Raw genomic sequence first — 18,564 nt, forward strand, 5'->3', positions numbered from 1 at the left:
GGCATTCATGCATGATGAAAAATGAATAGAAGAGACTGATTGAAACAGAAAAGAATCCACCTTGTTGAGCCCTGTTTGTGTCTTGCCATGTTCCACTCTCTTAGCCTTCACACAGATAAATAAATCTCAAAGGCGAGTATATATTTATCAGAAATATACTTTATTTAAAACTCTCACACACACACTGGAGAAGCCTGAAAGCACTTTCTGGAAGGTAAATAAAACTCATCTTCGCATCTACACGCAGTGTGAAGCCAATCAACATCAAGAAAAACATTAACAAAAACATTAACCCAGGTCCATTTGGTGATATGAATGCACCTGTAAGAGCTCATTTTAGTGCAATTCTCATTATGTGCGTGTTTTTTTTCTTTCTTTTTCAAAAAAAAAAAAAAAACAAGACTGTAACAGAACATTGATTTCACAATGCACACGACTGTACTTCCTGTGGTCTCAAAATTATACCTTCATTACCCACAAGTTTAAATTACACATACTTACATTCATAAGCATAATGTGATTAAATTACACTATAAAACTTTATGGCTTAGTATTTAAAGCAATGATTATCTCCCATCTTAGGGTGCATAGCCTTAAATGAGCTGTATTGATTGCCAAGCGCAACCTAAGAGGCCATTTCAATTTGGACATAGATTTTCTCCCATTTAAAGATGAAGCACCTAATATGTGTGTCTGCATTGGGGTGTGTGTGTGTTGGACTGCTATGTGGTGGAATGAGTCAGTTTACTTTTGTAGCTGTGTGTGTGTGTCCAGGGTGTATGTAGTATGGCACTAGCAAACATGGCCTATCTGTGTCAGTATGACTGTGTGCGTGTTTGTCCTGTAGTAGGACGAAGGCAGACGAAGCCTGTGTGTGTGTGTGTGTGTGTGTTCATATGGGGTCGTGTTCATATAGGATCATGTTCAGCTGCGTGTACTGTAGAGGTCAGCATCCTCTGGGTTTGACTGGCCGAAGTCCATGAGCTGGGGATCGGCGGTGAAGCCTGGCTTCCCTGGGACAGCACATGCAGAGAGCACAGCACAGGAGAGAAATGACGTCACATACACGTGCAAACACACAATTCAGTTTGGTTATTTATCCAGTGCATTCTTTTGCTATGAGGTGGACATATTTACAATTTCCCAAATTTTCAGGTGAATAATATTTAAAATTCAACTACATTTTTTAAAAAAGTGATTGTGATCTCAATGTTGTAAAGAATAATTGTGGTTATGGTTTTTGCCAAGATCGAGCAGCCCACACACATACACACACACCACATGCACGAGCTCAGCCAAAATAAGCGGATATCCCCAGTCACCCACGATGAAGAGTCAAACATTTTTTTTTATGATATTCTGGTTATTTGTGGGCGAGTCAGTAAAAACAAAATGTAAGCATATTAGTCAAATCTCACCTAAAGGCCTCAATCAAAGTAATAGGTCCTAACTACTTCCTAAAACATCACTGGCTGACAAGAAGCACACACTGCATCTTCTCGCGTGCTTCTTGCCACAACTGCATGAGTGGGTGAATGTAGATAGAGACAGTGTAGAAAAGGTCGAGGACAGAGGAATTCAAAATGTCTTTGTTGTGCATTCTGTAATAGACACGATTCTTCTTCAATCACACAGTGGTTTCATTTCTTAATCCAGAACTTATGACAAGCAGTCGGCCTTTGTGTAAAGAAATAGGCGTAGTGGGCTATAATATAACGTAGTGGGCTATAATGATTCAATGTGGGGCATAATTTTCTATTTAATAATATAATATTAAATGACAAGCAGTCGGCCTTTGTGTAAAGAAATAGGCGTAGTGGGCTATAATGATTCAATGTGGGGCATACATTTCTATTTAATAATATAATACGCACACACACTGCTGGGAACTGGCCTGCATGTCTGGATCAGAGAGCTTTTTCCTTATTCAGAAGCTCAGAGTGATTTTCCACACTTACGAAGACTCAGTCACTCACAGCACAGATGAGGGATACCGACAGACAAAGACAAACCTCTCGGCCACAGAAAAAGAACTGAAGAAAATGACTCTTTATTATTAAATTGCACTGTGGAGCAAGCAGTGTTGCACTTTTCTTTTCTCTTACTCTGAAATAGTTCTTGCGAATTAGCTGCACCTGCTGTATATCAACATGTGCAGGCTCTTCTCCGTCTTCTGTGAGAAGTGTCTGAATCCCACAATAATCTCTGTGTAGGCTACCCTTCCCCTACATATGGGACGGAACATATACCAAGGTAGTCACATTTAAAAGATCAGAGGTGCGGTCAAATTCGCAAACATAGGCGAACTTTTGCAAACAGATTTCTGTTTGCCTTGAGTTTTTAGGGAAAAAACTTGCAAACACTCGCAAACAGTCTGTTCTCTGCGAACATACAATGGAGCTGGGCAAGGGCTTGATGAAGGTAACAACGCAATTATAGTTATAATGGACTGTTAACACCAAATCGTTCAAAATTTAACTTTAGAAAAATCACAAACGTTAGCCAATGTTTGCCGAATGTGAACGCACCACAGGATTGTCCTATTCCTCTCCCTCTCTCTGCAGAGTTGTGATAGGAGAATTTTAGACGGTAAATATTTCTCTGTCTGGCTGAGTCTCCCTGACAGGATGAAAGCTGATGATATTTGCTGAGATCCGGAGACTGACTCCCTCCGCGTCAGCGTCTGGGCTGATAAAGACGCTGTGACACTGACACCAGTAGAGTCTGGTCTGTCCGACAACCAGGAGAGTCCAGACACTAAGCTACTAAACAAACACAGAGCGCACTGACCAAACCTGCCAGACTGAGGTTTGTGTGGCTGTGTGTGCGTGACAGGAGGAGAGAGAGACAGACAGAAAGCGAAAGAGGGAGAGATGGCTACTGACACTGCTACACCAAAAGAAATTCTGCTCTCTCTTCCTCCTATTCTGACAGACAGCAAGTGCTTGGTGGCAACAGGGGTTAGTCAGATGTAACGTATTCTACATGGAAAACCCTGATCTACCCGACTAAAGCGTTGTGCTAGTCAGAATAAGCTGGGTTAGTGAGTGGTTGGAAAGAGTTGGTGGTTGGGCTTTTTCCCCCCTGCTCTGATGTGGCTTACCAGCAGGCCTAGTGCTCTCGGCCGGGGCAGTGAGCGGGGGAGGCGGTGCCAGGGGCAGGAGCAGGGGCAGGGGCAGGGGTTGCTCAGGCCTGGACGTGGGTACGGCGGGTCCCTTCCCAGAGTCCTGCGGGGCGGCGGGGGAGGATGGCAGGGTGGCGTCCTCTGCGGCGAGGTCAGACGGAGGGCTCTCGTGGGGCACAGAGGGCTTCGGGACGCGGGACTAGGAGGGAGGGGCACAAGCAGATTCAGATCAGTCGTGATTAACTACAGCAGGAAATGTCCCACGTAATCTTCCATCATCGTGAAGGACATCCAAGTTGTCTCGGTCTAAGGGCCTTTAAACAATATCATATCAGATTACTGGTATAAATATAAGTGTTTAGATGTATATCTGTAGTCCTAATGAGAATTGAAAAGAAAAACTATATATCAAAATAACATATAATACGGTATATATCATGACAAGGTCTAAATGAAGAGAATGAAATACAGAAGAGGTTTTATGTGCGTAGATAGATAGATAGATAGATAGAAATTTAAGTTTCTGCTTCTGAATCCACAGAGCCATTCCAGCAGAGCAGCGACTACTGTACGAGCTCAGCGGTCTTAAAAGCCAGAGACCAAACGAGACACGACAGAGCAGACACAAAAGATCACAGGATGAGGCTGTGTGAACAACAACATGCCGCTCTCTGCGCCAGGGTGACAAAAGAAAGACAAAAGAAACAAACAGCAGGAGAAAGCAAGCGGCAGAGCAGGGTGACAGTCAGCTGCTCACACACGATGCTGAGGTGCGATCATGCACACGTACTCACACACATTCACACACCGGCTCCTCTGACTGCTAGTACCTGCGAGGGCTTCGAGTGGGTGGTGGGGGCTGCTGGTGCAGGTGCTGGAGGAGGAGGTGATGAGGAGGGAGGAGGAGGTGATGAGGAGGGTGGTGGTCGTGCAGGGTGGTGCTCTGACGGCTCACTTCTCCACAGCGTGCTCACGGCCGACATGCTCCACTGCGACGCTGCCCAGGCCTGCCGCCCGGTCACCTGCACACAACACATACACAGAACGCTGAAGTGACACAGACCCAAAAGCACAGGCTCACACACACAAAAACAGTCCAACACACACAAAACGCTGAGGCAAGACAGACCCAAAAGCGTACACACACACACACACACACACACACACACACACACACACACACACACACACACACACACACACACACACAACACACACACAACACACACACACACACACACACACACACACACACACACACACACACACAAAGACTCAAGTGCCCTCAGCCATGACCCCAAACACATTTGACTCTCAAGTCACAGTTTAAAAATAAATAAATATATATTATATATATCAACACTACACACTTTTCTTTGATCTTAACTTTTTGTGATTTCAGGTGTTAAAGTAAAAAAAAACGCAACACCTAACGACAGCACCTGACAACACTGAGGCCTTACAGTACGTCTGGAGGGGCTACAGGCGCGAGACTCAAACAAACAAATGAACAACCACGGGGGGGACGCAAGGAGACATGTCGAGCAGCCACTGACAGCGAGAAGGGGGGGAAAGAAACTGAGGCACTTTCTCACGACGGTGTTTGGATATTCACTTTGAAGAGTCGCTCCAACCGAAGCTACTTTTCAGACGCTTAAACGTGTCGCAGTGGAACCCTGACAAAGGGGGAAAACGAGAAGGGGTGCGCGAGCGAGCGTGGAGCACCGAGAGCGTCGTTCGTCGTCTGTGTCTGAGGAGAGACCGAGAGAGAGAGGTGTGAAGACCAAGAGGAGGGGTGGAGGTGCAGCGTGAAACGACTTGCGCACATTTTTTTTTTTTTTCAGTTTCCTGGCAGCCTTGACAACGACAAATGAGAGTCTGTTTCATTTTTCCTGTCAGTGGTTCTCACAGAAAGAAGCCCTGCTTGCTCCGCTGCAGCTGTGCTTTGTTGTTTTTTTTTGTTTTTTTTTCGCTGTTCATTTCCCTCTCTGTTGAGTCAGTGCGGTTCTGCCGTTCACTCAGAGGGAGACGGACACGTACAACTAGCATCCAATTAGCAGCGCTGTCACAGGAGAGACTGAAGGAGAGAGCTTCCACCAGAGCTCCACTGTGATTTGGAATTTCAGAAGGGGCTTTCTCCAAGTCTACCCAGTGATATCTGAGGTCTTGCTCACATCTTGTGGGCTATGTTAGTGTCATATACAGTGATGGCCAAAAGTGTTGGCACCCATGCTAAAGTTGACAGAAAAGAGGAATATAAAATCATCTTTTGGAAATTGATCTTAATGCCTTAAGTGAAAAATTAGGAAATATCTAACCTTTAAGGACACCAATTTTCTTAGTGATGTATCATAAATAAATAAATGTTCTTCCTTAAAATACAGGGGTCATAAGTATTGACACCCCTATGTTAAATTCCCATAGAGACAGGCAGATTTTTATTTTTAAAGTCCAGTTATTTCATGGATCCAGAATACTGTGCATCCTGATAAATTTACCTTGGCCTTTGGAATTAAAATAGCCCCACATCATCACATACCCTTCACCATACCTAGAGATTGGCATGGGTGTTATTTCAGTTAGCCTATTAGCTGGTTTGATTTGCATTGAGCTCAATGAGCATCAAACCAGCTAATAGGCTAACTGAAATAACACCCATGCCAATCTCTAGGTATGGTGAAAGGTTAGATATTTCCTCATTTTTCACTTAAGGCATTAAGATCAATTTCCAAAAGATTTTAGGAAGATTTTATATTCCTCTTTTCAGTCAACTTTAGCATGGGTGCCAACACTTTTGGCCATCACTGTATATATCTATATACCCTCCAACAGAAGCAAGTCTAGGTATTTTAAGTCTATACACATTCGCGCTGGATGCTGCATGACGCAACATTGACCCTCCCGCTGGATGCTGCGTAGCGCAACATTGACCCTCCCGCTGGATGCTGCGTAGCGCAGCATGCTTTTTATTTCATGTTTCTAGGTGCTACAGAGGCTTAGATATTAAATTTTGATAGATGTTGACAATTTATAGTATGTTTTTAGAAAACCCTCAGGAAATAAGGTTATTTAGTCTAGAATGCCATAGGATTCTATAGGCGTTTTTAGCAGGCATTTTAGGAGTAAATGGGTTAAGTCTATTCTCACTATCTAGGTCTAGGATGTCGTATATGACACTTTTATTTTGTTTAAGAAAAACATAAGGGTCCTTGTAGGAAACAGATGTTTCTTTGGTTGGTGCAGCATTCAATCTTAATAGTAGCAGTAATGAAGCACGTGACACACTCTGGGTACAGACAGTGTGGACTGAACCAAGAGCTTCTCAAACTATCTCACATATATATATTGTTTCGAAGTACCTCCTACACTCTAAATGTAAATGGTTTAGGCTTCAAATGCCAACAGGTCTGGCAATTTCTTGTTGTTCTGTATGATATGAAGTAATCTCTCCTCTTGCCTGGGATGGTTCTCTATTGACCCCTTCACGGTCCACGCCACAGGAAAATGCACGCGCATATCGGGGTCAGAAAGCTTTCCATCCCATTGAATCGTGTGTGTTTGATTTGACTGAAACGTCAAGGAAACGTCAAGAAAAATGCCTACTTGTACTACTTTTTCACGTGTACACACTGGGCTTGTCAACCAGATAGCCGTATATGACAGGCCAATGAATCTCTGGCCACTTGCTAACGTCGTCTACCCATTCTGTTATCAGCTCAGGATCAGGCAGACAATCGCCATTAATTATAAGACTAATTTATTAAGGTACGATTCGCAGTCCTGGGGTGACGATGACGGTGCATACTGTACCTTGACAGGTCAACATGCCGGTCTATTAGCTGTGCCATTTTTCTGACCCCATGCTGCTCGTGCATCCAACCTACGCTCTGGATGTTTGCAAACATTGAAGGGGTCTATGGCCTACCCCCATGACCATAATACAATTGACTGATCTCATTCCTGGCCCTGGGTGAGGCCATTGCATGGACCTTTGTTTGTCGTCCTGATAAGATCACCGTCTGAGAGATGATGCTGAATCTGATGTTCTCAGACAGCGTAATCTGTAAATTCTTACATTGGCTACACATGACATTAGGTGTACGTGGTTGTATGTAGATTTACATTACACAGAAATGTCTTAATCCCAAAAAAATGTAAAATAACATAAAGACTGTATGTTGATGTACATGTTACAGGGTCCAGAAATGGATTCAGTCATGTGCAAAGCACATATCCACAAAAGCAATAAATTCATATTGGCCAGGAGAACCTTCTAACAGGTTTCACTTTTCCCGGTTCAGCACGTGCCGGGTGCTGCTATGACTTATTGCAAATCCCACACACACATCTACCTACTCTTAGCCCTATTGGAGAGAGTTCTGGAGGCTGTGTGTGCCTTCAGGAATGTGGGAGACTTACGCTATTAAGCTGGCACCATGCTATGCTAAGTGTGGCTAACAGGGGAAAGAGCTGTGCTCACCTTGAGGAATGCCAGCGTCGGGGCCGGGTAGCAGATGCCAGCGCCGAGAGATGCCAGGCCCAGCGGTAGCAGCAGCCTCCTGAGGCGAGAGCCTGGCACAGAGGGAGGGAGAGAGGGAGGGAGGGAGGGAGGGAGAGAGGGAGAGAGGGAGGGAGGGAGAGGTTGACATTTAGCAACCCTTTCTTGAAACTATTAAATGTATAAATGGCACTTAGAAGGGCTAATATGCAGAAATAACCCTGCATACTACACCCACACTATGGAAAGAACCTCACTGAGCCAAACATGTGGAGAGGGAGGGAGAGAGAGAGAGAGAGCTGGAGAGAGAGAGAGAGAGAGAGATGGAGAGAGAGAGAAAGATGGAGAGAGAGAAAGAAAATAGCTTATAATTATATATTTTCAGTTCATGGTAAATATTTGAGAAGAACTGTTATATTTTCAAGGAAGCAGTGTAAAGGAAATATGAAAGTGGCAACAAAGACTAAGTCCAGACTAGTCCGCATAAGTTTTAATACGGATTTTAGGAACCAATCCGTCCCTCGTCCACAAACACCATATCAGTTTCGTAGTAGATATCATGTGTGTCCCCATTACTACCATTGAAAAGCATCTTTTGTTGAGTCCTGCATCCTTGTTACTGTTGCTACGTCAGATAAACAATGACCATGCAGCATTAAAAACCTATAGTAATAAATAATCATACATTCACAGGAAATGGTAATTCACAGGGCACACAAGTGCTGGTGGTGAGGAGTGGAGATGTCACTTCATGTGCAGTGTGGTCATAGTTACCTCTCCTGGCCAGGATCAAGCCAGTCAAACCCGCCCCTGAGATGAACCCCACTCTGGGCAGAAACCCTGGAGGAGGATCCTTAAGGTAGTGGTAGACATCTGGACACACACAGACACACACCAGAGGTGTCTCTTAGTGACGTATAGCAAGCACATTTGCCATGAAACCATATGTCAGTCACACATCAGTGAAGCCAAGCCATCAAGACTGAGAATCCGATGGTACAGATCCCATTAAGATTCACAAAAAGTGACAGCCTCATGAAACAAGATACAGCGGCAGCATAATCAGATATAAATTTTGAAAATCACATTAGGAGATGCGGGCTCACCTTCTCCGGCGTGGTACAGATTCACGGTTCTAACTTTTGCTGACAGTAAAGAACCCTGTGGGGGGGGGGGGGGGGTAGCAGTGGGGAGAAATAATGATGGACATTATACTGCAGATCATCATAATCAAATTCTCCACCAATCTTTCTCCAGATGCCACACTACAGATGGATGAACAAAAGCAAAAAAAGAGAGAAAAAAAGTAATAAAACATGAAAGAGGGATATAGCTTGTGCTGTCACCGCTGATCGTGTCATTTCATGCCAATCGCCGCAGCCTGCTTGTCAGGGGAATGCCGGCGTACCCAGTCTTTGAGTACAATATCAGAATCAGCTGCAGAGGCAGCAATCTATCTTTTCTTTTTTAGCCTCGCCCCTGATAGGAGGCTGAAGGCATTCAGGTCTGTCTGTCTGTCTGTCCATCTGTGTATGTGTGTATGTATGTGTGTGTGTGTGTGTGTGTGTGTGTGTGTGTGTGTGTGTGTGTGTGTGTGTGTGTGTGTGTGTCTGCTCGCATAACTTAAAAACTACTAGTGCGATTTCTTTCAAATTTTCATTGAAGATAGAGGGTCAACATATCTCCTTCTACATGATGGACACTGGAATTCTTTGGCATTTCTCTAACATTATGAGATGGGGGGCAAAAAGGGTCTGCAGTCGCCTGGCTGCTCTTGCCTTCCTGCTGTGTCCCCACTGAGCCAGACTAACTTAACATGGAGCCCTCAGTACAGCAGATGCCTCAGGGCAGCTTCTCGTCTCATCTGCCGAGTGCGTCCCCTACTGCTGCTCTCCGGAATGAATTATACGGCATTTGACCTTGTTGTCGAGATAACGAGCGGTCAACCAGAACAAAGAAAAGCCCCGTTCTTCCTGCATCCGTACAGAAACGGCTCAATCTCATGCACCACTGAATGCGTTGTCGTCTTCTTCTCCTCCTTCTTCTTCTTCTTCTTCAGTGAGGACAATGGATAAACACAAAACTGTCAGGGGGAGGCCTAAAGTCAACTTCTGCCTACACTCACTCTCTCTCTGGTGCAAAATGTCAACTACGCCTATGTGAAAGTTTTCCTACAGTTATAGAAGTGGCCTCTGACTCATTGTTTTTGATTGAGGTCTAAGCTACCTATTATCCCCCTCTACACACTTACATATCTCTCCCCATTCAACATTCTCATGCAAATTAGTTGAAATAATTTGATTTCTTCGTTTTACAATGTAATCCTATTTCATACGATGAAAGGCCCATATGGCTACACGTGCAATAACAGCACTGAAATCTATGGCCATTCATATCGTTCATATTAGAGTCCTCAGAGTGAATGAACAGATACTATGGATATTAGATAATGGATTTTCTTTAGATATTATAGACTAACTATAGACATAATAGGTTAATATATCTAATAAATGGATATTAGATAGGCCTAACACATATTGAAATAAAACGAGCTGGATATTAGATTATGGATAACAAAAAAGTCATAGTCATGAGTCCTTCTGCAAAAGCCAGTAAAGGTTACTCTAAGGGCAGTAATGCAAATAAGGACCAATCATTTTAAAGGTCATTGTTTTCTTTATGTTTTTAATAGAAGCCTACCTGTACAGTCTATCAACAGGATATGACTCAATACTGCCAGTCTTCTTTCCCCACTATCAGGGAAAAAAAAGACTTCAAAAGCAACGCAGACGTCAAAGTACGCTTAAGTGTAAAAATATTACAATAGCATTTTTGATCACAATCACCATGAGCGACAACTGTCTCGTGAAAGAGAGCAGGCTTAGTTTCAAATGAGCAGCGTTGCACATTCAGTCGCATTCAGCGAAAGGGCAGGTCTCTTCTCACCCGTCATCTTTTCAAACTGCTGACAAATATCAGTTTCAAGTCACTGCAGAGTCATAACTAAACTGAACATAACTGCGCTTAACTGAACTAAGTACAAAATATGAAAAATACCTTTCACCAATTATAATTCAAATATCACTCATCATATACAGTATTTAGCGAAAAACAAAACTCTGCTGGGCCTGAAATGAATGTTTCCTTTTTGCTACCATTTTTCACATTGCGGTAGATTACATTACATGTCATTTAGCTGACTAACAGTGCAGGGACAGTCCATCCCTGGAGCAGCTCTGGGTTATGTGCCATGCTCTGGGGCAGTTTGTGGTGCCACCTCTGGTGTTCTACTTGGAAGGCCAAATCCCTAATCACCATGACCACAGGGTTCCCTCTCTACGTCAGGTGTAACATTCCATGACTTTATTCCTGACTTTCCCTGACGAAAAAAAAATCCCTGAATTTTCATGACCTACTACTGTATAGAATGAATCGTACAATATACTGACTAAGGATTTCAGAGTACCTTATTGGACTATAAGTCGATCTGGAGTATAAGTCGCATTAGTCAAAAAATGTGTCATGAACAGGAAAAAAAACATATATAAGTCGCACTGGACTATAAGTCGCATTTATTTAGAAATATATTTCACAAAATCCAAAACCAAAAACAGAGACTATGTAACTGGACTATTGAGGCCAAAAAGAATAATGTTAATGAAGACGAAGGAGTGAAGGCAGCCAAGAGGAGGGCCAGAAGGTCTAATTGTAAAGCAAAAGATTCACTGAAAGAAAATGCCATGTGGTACACCAACATTTAGCTAAAATGTGGAGAATACAATGCAATCAAGCATTTTGGGCAATGTGGAGTCACAAGCTGGCAGCAGATTAAATGTTAATGAGAGAGAAAAATATGGTTTTAAAAGGACGTGACCGAAGCAAGCCAGGCATAGACCTATAGGCCCGAAGGTAATTGTAAAGCAATTTACAAAAGATTCACTGAACAAAAATGCTGATATAGTACATGAAAATGTAGCTAAAAAGGTGGAGAATGCAATGCAATCAAGCATTTTGGGCAATGTGGAGTCACAAGCTGGCAGCAGATTAAATGATCACGAGAGATAAATAGACGGTTTTAAAAGGACGTGACCAAAGCGCAAACCAGGCGATCGGCCTATAGGCCCGACAGTAAATTTTAAGCAATTTACAAAAGATTCTCTGAACAAAAATGTTGATGTGGTACATGAATATTTAGCTAAAAATGTTGAGAATGCAATGCAATCAAGCATTTTGGGCGATGTGGAGTGACAAGCCGGCGGCTAGGCAGCAGATTAAATGCCCACGAGAGAGAAAAAGATGCGGTTTTAAGAAGACGTGCACAGACCGGTTTTAATAGGACGTGCAGACCAAAGCTGCAGCAAGCAGGTGATATTTAGAAATGTATTTCACAAAATCCAAGACCAAGAACAGACAGATGTAACTGGACACATAGAGGCCAAATTAATATGCGCATTTAAAACCAGGGCCTAAATTTCAGCGCGGGATTGCGGGTATTGCGCATAAATTATTAAGTATTGAGCATAATAATAAATGTCCCACAACTCCATCATAATGAGAGAAATTCCAACACATGGTACAGCGCTGTCTGATAACGTTAATCCAATAATGGAGCCTTGAAAGCGTGACTATTGACTGGACGGACCAACTCTGACTTCAATTGAACCCCATGCACACACACACGTGCGCAGGTGCCTCTCTCTCTCCCTCCCTCTCTCACCGCTTAAGTCAAATTATAGCCTAGGTGCTTCTACATCAACCGTGATCGACAGGAAAGGAAAACAAACGTTTAGCGATCAGGAACAGTCAGGATTTTTGCGAACACAGAAGCATGACAGCCTAACACGAGAACACGAGACAGCCTAACATTTGAGGAACGTTATAATCGATTGCGGACGTGAACAGACAGATAGGCCTACAGACACGGAGCGCATAGTAGGCCTACTTTCACTTTCTAGTGTGTGTATTCATTATGTGAAATATAATTAGTAGCAAAACAGTGATCAAATATTAGCCTACATGGCAGTGAGTTTTGTTTTCAAATGTTTTCATGCGTGTCTAGATTACGGGTGAGGAATGTTTAGGAGACAGACTATCGTAAATCCTCAAATCCTTATGGCGGGAGTCTTTTATTTAGGCTGCGCAAAGCATAGCACCTTTATTTGGGGTATGGCTTGTACTGTTTGATATTGCTAAATATCTGGACTGATGACCACTGAAATCTGTGGGGTATTTGACGGTTCATGTATGAAGTGTCAGGATTTCCATCCGCTTATTGCGAGATAAGGCATCCGCGATTTATTCATGGGACATGTGTTGTGTTAAAGTGGAAACCTTATTCCGTATAGCCAAAGAGCTCTACGATAGCCTAAATGTAGTTTTTTTTTTTTAATTCTGCATGATTTACTTTTTTATAAAATTCGTAGGCTGATGCCTGGCAGCAACAATTGTGTTTAAATGTAGATTACTGCTTCAGCCTCTGGCAAGCTCAGAAGGGGGCGGCATGCAACTGGTAGCTTGAGAGCAATGTGTTGGAGACTCGTGGTGTAAGACAATGACTTTTCATTGGCAACAATATTAAACCAACCAACAATATAAAATATTAAGAGCTCTTTAATGAGTTGAATTGAAACAAAACTATTACTGTCCTTTATTTGTCCGAATCTGAGGCCCGGCTATAAATAGAATCCCGGCCATAATTTGATGATTTAGGTGCATATGTGCTACCACTAATCTCTGACTGAAAGTGCACAGAACTCGTGCATTTGAGAGCGCTCTCTCGCGCTAGACAGTAATGTTTCATGTAGGGTTCATGTCAGTTAATATGAATTAACATTTAAAAACATGTTCAATTATATATTTTTTTCATATATAAGTCGCACCTGACTATAAGTCGCAGGGCCAGCCAAACTATGAAAAAAAGTGTGACTTATAGTCCGGAAAATACAGTAGTTGCGTAACATTCAAGAATCTTTAACTTTTTTTTTAGAGTGGGAGATGAATAAATTGAATAAACAAAGTTGGGCTAACCACAAGCACTCAAGCAATTGTTGGGTAATTTCTCTTGCTTCATTGATCCCAAGCTCAACCACACTGATTACATGAGCATCCAATGACAAGTGAAGTATACAAAAAAACATTTCTACATTGTGGTTGTCTGTACCTTGACAGCTCGCACATACGACTGCAGCCATTCCCTGGCTATGCCAAGGTGACTCTGGAGAGCACCCTGTTGTTCCGCCACATACTGAAACTTCTGTGGCAGTGGTGTATAGATGGACAGCTGTTACAGAATGAGAGAGAGAGAGAGAGAAAGAAAAGCAACATAATGACAAGGGGAGAGAGAGAAAGAGAGTGAGACAGAGAAGGGGAGAAACAAATGTAGCATCATAAGATGTGGTCTGCACACCGTAATGTCTGTGTGCATACCACATTAATAAGCATAATAACTACATACAATTAAAAGAAGTAACTACGACTTATGGTCATACAACGATTTGGCGTTTCATGCAACCTGTAGCAAAATGGTTCCATTCTGAGTGATATGAAAGTGGGGATTTATCGATTTGGAAGTGTCTTGTGGTGACTCGACAAGTTCAAACCTTGCATTTGACATGAACAGCAGCCACATTTAAGTGTCAAACATATGAAACCAATGTTAACAGAATGATAGGCTATTTTCCAAACTAAACCATTATGGAATTTTAAGCTTTTAGCTTTGGTCTTCTTTGAGGTAATGTTTGACCTTTTGACCCTGTCTCTGCTTTCACTGGGAAAGCATCCAGATGGTTGTCTCAGTGAGGTGGCATGCATGGACTATCATGGTAAAAAGAGTCGAAATAATCCATGAGGTGCTCATTTGAATCCCCCTTTATGCAGACCAGAGGCAGACTGTTCTATTCAAGTCTATGGACATAGCTCAGAATTTCACCACATATGCTAAGACCTTGGTTCATTTTGGGCACATTTTCATGATCCTCAAACCCTTCTGACCATTTCAGGTACATTTATAGCATTTTTGAGCATTCCAGTCTGGAGAAAATTGACCTTATACCAGGTGTGCACCTGTTATTTTTTCTGCTGCTGAGAACTGTTTGACAGGTGGAGCGTCATCAATACCTCAACAACACGCCTCTTTATGCAGACAGGACTCGATTCCCATTAATAAGTGACTTCACATACTTTATTTATTAAATTATAATTTAACGGCAGTGTGCAGACTTTTTTCCGGGGGATGTCACCAATGAAATTGGTCCAGTAAAAAACTACATAGGGGAAGTCTTTCTGGAACAAAGCTCTAAAAAGGTTTGAGGCAAACCTTCCCTACAGTTGAAGCAACATCTGGCAGAGCAGCAAATAGTAGTTGGGTTTTCAACTATTACCACTCCTTGTGGTATACTGTACCACCAACAACAGTGGCAAATTCCTTAGGTGTGACTGGCAGGTTAAATTTGGATAAAAATTCAGTATAATTTAGAAGAAAGCCTGTTACGCCCAACTGCTTCAGAGTTAATGGCAAACATTATATGTTCGCTCTTATGGGGAGGGGTGTTACGGCCCTAGTGTGTTCTGGCCGTCTGTCTGTGTGCTTCTGCCTTTCCTGTTTTAAGGTCCCGCCCACCTCTGATTGCCAAAGTGGAGTTCCTGCTTGGGTCGGATTGGTCAGCCATTAAAAGGCTCAAGAACGCGTCAGAGCAGGGCTTTGCTGCCCCCCAGCATCCATGGGTGTGAGCCATGGATGTCTGTGTGTTTGTGTTGTATGTCCTAGGAGTTGTTGTCTCTGCCAATTGAGGGCTGGACCTGCTCATTTTAAAATTACTACAGTTGTAGTGTGTGCCGGGTTCGGCAATTTCTCCTCGTGGAGAGGTTGTGTGTTTGTGTGGCCTGAGGTGTCCAAGTTCTGTGTGATCTGGACCTGCTCATTTTATATAGCCTGTGTGGCTGTTTGTTACGTTTTTAAATTGTCTTAGGGCAAGCCTACAATTACTTTAGCTTTTGTTATTGTAAGTGTTTCGGCACTTTTTCCGTTACTGTTATTTTGATTTATCAATAAACCAGTCATTTTATTTATTTACTTCCTTGTTTGTGTTTATTAATTTTCTCTTTAATTTAACAAGTTACGGTATCCACATACCACAATTAAACATTCAGCGTAGCAAAGCCAATTGGGTTTAACCATAGACTGTATAGAACCAGTTCTATATAGTCTATGGGTTTAACAGTTGAGAGACAAGAAGAATGCCATGGTTGTCTAGATAAAGTGATTTGTTTTTTTAAGAGAATGTTAAGATGAGATATTTATGAGGGGAGAAATTATGACTAAGGACCAAGTTAGAACTTGTTTATGAAAATTGGGGTGGAAAATTAGGGCTCAAGTTCCTTCCAATGCGTACAATATTGTACACATTAAAAGGAACTTGAGCCCTAAGCCAGTTTATTTTGAATGTGTTATCAAGAAAGTTCATACCTCCACACGCATTGGTCTTTTTAACATAATGTGTTCTACTTCTCCATAGGAAGTCAAGTAACGTCTTAAGTAACATCTTGTCTATTTCCTTGGGAAAACTGTTTGCACTTCCAAGTGGCCTGTGACGTAAGCTTGTGGGAAAGAATGCAGCATTGATAGAGGTCTAGGCTTTCTAGCATCCTGCAAATAATGATGGACCAACCTAGAAGGCTATAGGCTACTATTACCTGGTGAGGTGTCAGTAGTCCTTCAACATTCGGTTCTCTCGTGACATAATGCACCCGGAAAGATGCAATGCCCAAGATAGCTGTCGCAGGGACTGCCACAAATTTCACCAGCTGAAATTTTTCAAACACAGTCAAGAGGAGTAACTTGTATTCAGACACGGACTTTGCTATATCATGTAAACCATAACCTAAATCATTGATCTAAAATGGCAAAGAGGTAAAAGCTCAGGTTAGATACTAATGTACAGACATATTTTGCTCTTTTAGCCTAGATTAATTGTATTTTCTGCTCATAGCCAACCACCAGCACCTTAACTCGACCAGAGTTATGACTAATTTGGTTGGTAAATTGTGTGCGTGCTGAATAACGTTACACTATAGCTGCTACCACCTTAGACAGGTTAGTATACAGAGATAACAATGTGCTTCTGTTAACTGCATTTTGGAGGCGAGAAATCGGTCACCTTGCTTGTTGTTGTATTAGCTGCAAGCTAGCAATGTAGCATGGGTATTAGTAGTGCTATAAGTTATAGGCAATGCTAGCTGAGGAGCTAGTTGCCTAGGAAAACCTTGCTTAGATCTTATATATCCACAAAGCACACTTCATACACTGACTTACATCTAACACTAACTGGACCAACTGAGAAGACTCAGTCTGGTCCCAAAAGCAGTGAAAAACCTAGCCAGCTGTCCCGCCAGAACTGTAACGTTATAACTTTATAAGTTATGTGGTTAGCCAAGGAGCACCGTTTAGGCTGCTGTCCTCAGTGAAACCTTTCACCATGATGCCATTAATTCTTGAGGTGAAAAAGTATTAACATAGTAAAACAACACTTCGTGTAAAATTATCACACGTTAAGCTGCTGAAATAGTTCTTAAAATAATGTGCAGTCAGTGCATCTCCACAAAACTGCTCTCACCTTAGGTGACATGGCAGCCCTTTGTCAAAGACAACTATAGTATGGCAACTGGGAAGGGACATTTGTTGCATTACGACTCTGATTACGATTAGGCAAAAAGCCAAAATGGGGGTCAACCAGAGAATGTCCGTAGACGGGCTCTGGGTCAACCTAGGACAAATTGCAACAGAAGCAAACCCAACTGATTTTGTGTAAGAAAAAAAAGCCCCAAAGAATCCCATTAGGGGAACGTTTCGAAAAAGACTTAAATAGGCTAAAATATTTAACCTTTAGATATCACCATGAAAATTACTGAGTTGATTACTTACCCTATTCACGTGAGAAAAAAAATGAATAGGCTATCTTTTTCGAAACTTTCCCTAATGGGATGGGCATATTTTGATTACTGTCATAGCATTATGATTATGAGAAAATAGGCTAGGCCATGAGCTAGGCTATCTCATTAAAACACATAAATCACATATAAAATATAAAATACATATACATATTTATTTATTTGTTGTTTCTTTTTATTATGTTACTCTGGCCTTTCACTCCAGTCCTCTCACCTCTTCTTGGTAGGCTATTTCCTTGATCTTAGTTTCATGCACATTAAAGTTAGGCAAAGCCTGGAGACAAGTTTGCTCAGTAGGCCTACTAAACCTGCTATCTACCTTACTGCACCAGTAATTGACAATTGGTTATATTTTGCCAGTTAGGCTGAAGGAGATCATAGAAATGACATGTAATCAGCCTTTGTCAGAAAACCAACTTTGTAAACTCATGATTTCAGAGAAACAGATGGTCCAAATAGAATATTAATAGGCTTTTTTTTTCTTTCTTTTTTTAAAACATATTCCCTGCCAAACTGTCTGGACCTTTTGCAATTAGATGGCAACTGCAAGACACTCTTCTACTGATTTATTTATTGTATAATCAAACAGTCCTTAAGTGAACTGTGGCTTCTTTGTTGTGACACATCACATTCCATGAAGGGTAACAAGATGCTGTAGTTCATAATTGGATGGAAGTTACTGAAGAGACATTTCATTTGAAATGAAGTAACTATGATTTATTGAACTAAAACTGATGTTCTTTGGTGTTTTTGAGCTTTGATGTAAACTTCAGAGTTTTAAACTTCCAGCCTCATTGATTCACGTCATCTGTTTTAAGCAACCTATTTTTTCAATATTGTTTAGTGAAATTGATTGCAGAAAGTAAAAAGTAAATGCTAGCCTATAATACTGTTTTGCCATTTTTATTGATAAGATGTGCTTCCATAAATAAGTGGAGGCTTGCTGTATTTTCATGCATTTAAATAGGTAACATCACACATTACATATTAACAAAAT

The 18,564-nt window shown here is 41.9% G+C and overlaps 1 protein-coding gene across 1 annotated transcript; it reads right to left on the reverse strand.

Annotated features, from left to right (window-relative positions):
- Positions 1–139: 139 nt before the first annotated feature.
- LOC143132495 (MICOS complex subunit MIC27-like) lies at positions 140–17,279 on the reverse strand. Its single transcript, XM_076292051.1, has 9 exons — positions 17,234–17,279; positions 16,314–16,424; positions 13,783–13,902; positions 8,729–8,783; positions 8,397–8,495; positions 7,605–7,696; positions 3,955–4,146; positions 3,104–3,323; positions 140–1,013 (listed from the first exon to the last, which is right to left on the reverse strand). The coding sequence occupies exons 1-9, from the start codon at positions 17,243–17,245 to the stop codon at positions 925–927; spliced, it is 990 nt and encodes a 329-aa protein (XP_076148166.1). The 5' UTR covers positions 17,246–17,279; the 3' UTR covers positions 140–924.
- Between the last annotated feature and the right edge of the window lie 1,285 nt (positions 17,280–18,564).

This window comes from Alosa pseudoharengus, unplaced genomic scaffold (assembly GCF_046254945.1).
Source record: "Alosa pseudoharengus isolate Yale_2024_CS ecotype anadromous, Long Island Sound unplaced genomic scaffold, YU_APseudo_1.1 YU_APseudo_1.1_scf_19, whole genome shotgun sequence".
Taxonomy (NCBI): Eukaryota; Metazoa; Chordata; class Actinopteri; order Clupeiformes; family Clupeidae; genus Alosa; species Alosa pseudoharengus.

What these genes read in the sequence shown, in the direction of transcription:
- LOC143132495 (XM_076292051.1), bottom strand. An exon ending in CGTATGTGCGAGCTGTCAAG is followed by an intron (nt 8,784 to 13,782) that starts GTACAGACAACC and finishes CCCCCCCCACAG; the next exon opens with GGTTCTTTACTGTCAGCAAA. An exon ending in CGACGCTGGCATTCCTCAAG is followed by an intron (nt 4,147 to 7,604) that starts GTGAGCACAGCT and finishes TGTTGTGTGCAG; the next exon opens with GTGACCGGGCGGCAGGCCTG.